Raw genomic sequence first — 5338 nt, forward strand, 5'->3', positions numbered from 1 at the left:
AATAGTTGCAAGGAAATTTGAAATTTTATTTGAAAAAAATATAAGTTTGTATTTTTATTTAAGCCTCATAACGTAGCTTACCAACCTATTTTCCTATTTCTACAAATCTCGTTTTAAAGTTTGAAGAAATTTCTGAACATATTCAAGCGTTTTCCATTAATTACAATTTAGTGTTTTTCGATTAATAACTTTTAAAAATATTTTTTTCTATTTATCACATCTGTAGTCCTTTGGGTTTTTTCGCAATGTCTTCTCATGTACTTCAAGTGCACAACTTCTAAATGTAATGAACACCAATCCAAAACCTAATAATATTGCTAAACTGGGAAGATCATTGCAGAATGATCTGTATAATGAGTTTGCAAACCCTTTCCATGGTTTTAACTCGTAAGGTGATATCATATAATAGTTTATACCGTAAAGTCTTTGCAAATTGCCAAATATTTTACCCATATCATAAAAAAGAGAATTAAAAGTCTAATTTTATTTTTATTTAAAGTGGAAATTTAGCTTTTTTTTTTTTCAATTATTATGATTTCATTATTTATGTATTGGCAATCCTGTTCGATTTCTTTTATTTTATAATTTTTAAACATTTAATTTCTTTCGAGAATGTGATGCTGCATAGTACTTTTTTTTTGTTACCTACATCTTACTATGTTAATTTTTAAAATTAACATTGAGTTTTCTCTTATCTTTTTTCAGTGAATTAATAGATGCACATCTTGGTTACTTTTTTAAATTAAAAATGACAATGAAAACAACAGAAAGTGCTAGAGAATGAATAGCGAGCAAGCTACGGCCATGTCAGTATCTGTATCAAGTGCCTCAACATGTTCAGGAACTGAGGTACTTTTTTTTTGTCCTAAAAAACCTTGCAATTTGCCTTTTTTTAATATCATTCCCAATCTTTCTTCTAATATTTTTTTAAGCTGTTTTTAAAAAGCTACAAATCAGGCTAATAAAATAAAAGTGCAAATCAATGAAGGAAAGTTATTTATTTTAACAGGAAAGTAATATAGTTTTACAAAGACCATCTGGATCTGCTGCTGCTGCGGCGGCTGCAGCTGCTGCCGACCTTCGCGTTGGTACTGTAGCTTTATCTAATGTAGCAAAATATTGGGTGTTGACAAACCTCTTTCCGGGTCCAATACCTCAAGCGGTGTATCTTAATCATCCTCCAGGTCGCGTGGGGGATATAAAACAAGAAATTGATCTTAGTCAACAAGTTGTACCTACAACCATGGAAGGCATGACATTGCTTCACCAATCTACTCATTCCCAAGCACAGGTGACGCTTAAATTATTTTTGTCACTTTCTGCTGCCCAAACTATTAAACACCGAAATAAAAATACACATAGTCCGTTCGTTGCTAAGTTTTTGCCAAAAGTAGGCCCTTTTCTATGGTGGTGTATGTTATATTTCTGCAGATCCCAGTGAGTGCGGTTCAAGCTTCTATTGCATCTAATGGTGTAGGAACTTTACCTCTTCCATCTGTATCTTCTTCTTCGCATATGGAAGTCAGTTTACAAGGCCAGCAGTCTAATCAATCTGAAAAAGAAACAAAATTGGACAGAGGGACTTGCGTGACAGAAAGAGTCAGTGACAATCAGGTGAAGAATTTTACCTAATTTTCATTCCGTATAGTTAAAATTTCAATTGGAAAAAATTCATTTTTATTGGTTTAGAAGAGAATATTTAGACGATTTAAAACAGAATGCACAATTTTTATAAAATAAAAATTAGTTTATTATTTTAAACTACCTATTACATAAAGTAAGACATTTTAGTTATTTTTCAACTTTTTTTCTATGTTCCTTGCGTGATTTTCAATGAATTCTAAATGAGGAGATATTTAATTTAAAAGTGAAATAAATATAAAATAAACCTTTTAAAAGTAATTAGTATGATAGACTGCTTACATGGCATTGTAAAAAGTTAATAAAAATCAAAAATTTTATTGAATATTTCTTGTGTGTAAATTTGTAGTTTATTATTTGCAAACTAATTAACTATGACTTCTTTTAAAAAACTGTAAGCGTTGTAGTTAGAATTAAAAAATGGCAGGGGGAAAAGTAAGCGTGTGATTGAGAACACAAAATTCTGCTTTTACTAAAGCAAAATGTTCAAGAGGGAAAATGACTGCAGGTTAATCAATAATTTTTAAACATTTAGGTTCACTGTCAAGTTCAGTGTGATATACCAAACGTAAGCGGTGTTCAAATTCAACAAGGAAATCAACAAGGCCATCAATCCAATCAACAAAATACTACAATGTCTCAATCTCAAGGGCAAAGTCAACAAGTTCAGCAGCAAATAAATATTCATCAACCTCAGCCCTCATCTTCTCAACATCAATCTCAGTCTTCTGGGCAACAATCTCAACAACAACAACAGTCACAACAACAACAGCAACAACCACAACAACAACAACCACAACAGCCACAACCCTCATCTCAGTCAGGGCAACCTCAGCAACAAGTAATCTTTGGTTTATCTAAATTGTTACGTTTTTTTTTTTTTTGTTGAGAAATCAATCAGAATAAAAAAAAAATGCATTGAAAATCCGTTAGGTTTCTTCTCATCATTCGGTGGAGTCCAGTGGCAACAGTAGCAGTCATATAGAAGAAAATATAAATTGTCCAGATATAAAACTTTCTGGTCAAATGATTTCGACACAAGATATAAAAGATGAAAACAAAGAAATGGCATGCAACGTAAAAGATAATCGTTTAATTATGACCGGGTATATAATTAAAAAAAAATAAAGAGAAATTCAGTTCAAGTTTATTAAAAAAAAAAAAAAACATACAAAATGAAAACATTTTTTTTTATTTCTTTAGTTTTCCCATGCAAGATGTAAAAGGGCACATGATGGATATTAGAACTGCTGATGGAGTAGTTAAAATAACTGCAGATCAAGATGTTGCAAAAACATTACTTAATGCTGATATGGTGCAGAGCATGTACAAGGTGTGAAGCCCTTAGAAGCATTACTCCCGATTTTAATTGCTCTTTTTTACTTTTCTCATTCATTTGATTTCTAAATTTTTTTTTTACTCAAAACTTTCTGTAGGTGAATGTCGAAGATATCAATCAACTTTTGGCATATCATGAAGTATTTGGTAAATTATCGACTGATCCTTTGGTTCCTGTACAACAAAATGGTAACAAGGTACAGGAGAATAGTGGAACAGTCACTGCCGCTCCAAGCAGTCCAACATCTGTGGGACCTTATTCGTGTGATATCTGCTGCAAAATATTTCCTTTTCGCTATCAGTTAATTGTTCATCGAAGATATCACGCAGAAAGAAAACCTTTCACTTGTCAGGTAAAATTTTCAATTTTTTTTTTTTTTTGTAAGGGATTTTTTTCTTTCTTATATAATTAGAAAAAGGATATAGAAATTCGTTCAATTATTTCATTTTTAAAAATGGCAAACCATCAGAGTTTATAAAAAATATAATTTTACACACGTGGCAGTACTTCTTCTTAAAAATCCAATTTAATTTTATAAAATAGGTTTGCGGGAAGGCTTTTACATGCTCTGCCGAACTAACTCGTCATGGCAAGTGCCATCTAGGAGGCAGCATGTTTACTTGTTCCGTTTGTTTTCACGTGTTTGCGAACGCTCCATCCCTTGAAAGGCATATGAAGCGTCACGCAACCGATAAACCTTACGTGTGCACAACATGCACGAAAAGTTTTGCTAGAAAAGAACATTTAGATAACCATATAAGATGTCATACAGGCGAGACACCCTATCGGTGAGTGTACAGATAAAGAAAATAAGAAAAAAAAACCGTTCTTCAAACGATTTCTCCTCGAAAAATATCTTGAGAAAAATTGCGAATTTAGTTGAAAGCCAGTTGAAATCCTAATTTAATTTTTAGGTGTCAATACTGCAATAAAACCTTTACGCGTAAGGAGCATATGGTTAATCACGTTCGAAAGCATACAGGGGAAACTCCCCATCGTTGTGATATATGTAAGAAGAGTTTTACGAGAAAAGAACATTTTATGAATCACGTTATGTGGCACACTGGCGAAACTCCTCATACGTGCCACGTAAGTTTCAAATTCTAATCGGAACTCGGAATAATTATATATATATATATTTTATGATTTGGATATTATTCCGATATATTTTTAATTTCGCCTTCTTAAAAAAAAAATCTCATACGGAATTTAAAAATCTTACGAATCGTAAAATATGCTTGCCTCCTAAGATGGTTGATATGACGTAGTTCGATGAAAAAAAAAAAAAGCACTTTAAGTTATTAAAATATTTAATTATTTTTATTTGCCATTTTAGGTTTGCGGAAAAAAATATACGCGAAAGGAGCATTTAGCTAATCACATGCGTTCACACACGAATGACACTCCTTTTCGTTGTGAAATTTGCGGGAAAGCTTTTACAAGAAAGGAACATTTTACAAATCACATTATGTGGCACACAGGAGAAACTCCCCATAGATGCGATTTTTGTTCGAAAACTTTCACGCGAAAAGAGCATTTATTAAACCACGTTCGTCAACATACTGGTGAATCTCCGCATAGATGCGGGTGCGTACCACCATACTTTTTTGTTTAAGTTTTCGAGACGCGAAAACAAAAAAAAAAAAAATTATTTTTAAGCATTTGTTTTTATTATTACTAAATTCAGGTATTGCAGCAAGTCTTTTACAAGAAAAGAACATCTCATTAATCACGTGAGACAACATACGGGTGAGACTCCATTTCGATGCGAATACTGCCCAAAAGCATTTACTAGAAAGGATCACTTAGTTAATCACGTCAGACAACACACAGGTAATCCATTAAAAATTTAGTAGAATATTTAAATTCTTGCATTTTCCATTGAAAAAAAAAAAAAAAAAAAAGAAAAACGTTGGCATTTCCATTTTTGTTTTCTAATAATCGAGAAAGCGCTATAATTTTTATTTTTAAAGCAAATGGCATTCTGTTATTTTTCTTCTTCTTTTTTTTCTTTTTTTAAAAATTTATTAGAAATTTGTTACTTGTATAATCTTTTGCTTTAGTTAGGCTTTTTAATTTCAATTTAGTAATTGAATTACTTACGTATACATAATTTTTTTTAGAAGGCAATGTACGGGTGCCCATCTTTTATTTGATTATTTTTATTTCATTTTGCTTGAAATTTTTTTTTTTTTTTTTTTTTATTAGTAATTTATACTTTTAATTATTTAAATTACCGTCCTGTAATTAATTGTCTTTTTTTGCAAATATTTAAATAATAAATGCCGATTATTATAATTTTTAACCTTCGAACAGTCTGTCTAAATTTTGTATTTGTTTAGTACTTTTTTTTTTTTT

General features: G+C 31.1%; 1 protein-coding gene across 1 annotated transcript in view; it reads left to right on the plus strand.

Moving 5' to 3' along the window:
- Positions 1-780: 780 nt before the first annotated feature.
- Phum_PHUM160610 (zinc finger protein, putative) overlaps positions 781-5338 on the plus strand; it is a gene marked incomplete at both ends in the record, with an annotated part of 7856 nt that continues 3298 nt past the window's right edge. The window contains 11 exons of the mRNA XM_002424859.1: positions 781-849; positions 1010-1291; positions 1432-1614; positions 2177-2482; positions 2575-2747; positions 2845-2974; positions 3078-3332; positions 3524-3768; positions 3895-4069; positions 4317-4567; positions 4668-4813. Of these exons, the coding sequence (XP_002424904.1) occupies positions 781-849; positions 1010-1291; positions 1432-1614; positions 2177-2482; positions 2575-2747; positions 2845-2974; positions 3078-3332; positions 3524-3768; positions 3895-4069; positions 4317-4567; positions 4668-4813 (2215 nt within the window). The remainder of the gene's footprint in view (positions 850-1009; positions 1292-1431; positions 1615-2176; positions 2483-2574; positions 2748-2844; positions 2975-3077; positions 3333-3523; positions 3769-3894; positions 4070-4316; positions 4568-4667; positions 4814-5338) is intronic.

The sequence above is a fragment of the Pediculus humanus genome, genomic scaffold (genome assembly GCF_000006295.1).
Source record: "Pediculus humanus corporis 1103172107504 genomic scaffold, whole genome shotgun sequence".
Classification (NCBI taxonomy): domain Eukaryota; kingdom Metazoa; phylum Arthropoda; class Insecta; order Psocodea; family Pediculidae; genus Pediculus; species Pediculus humanus.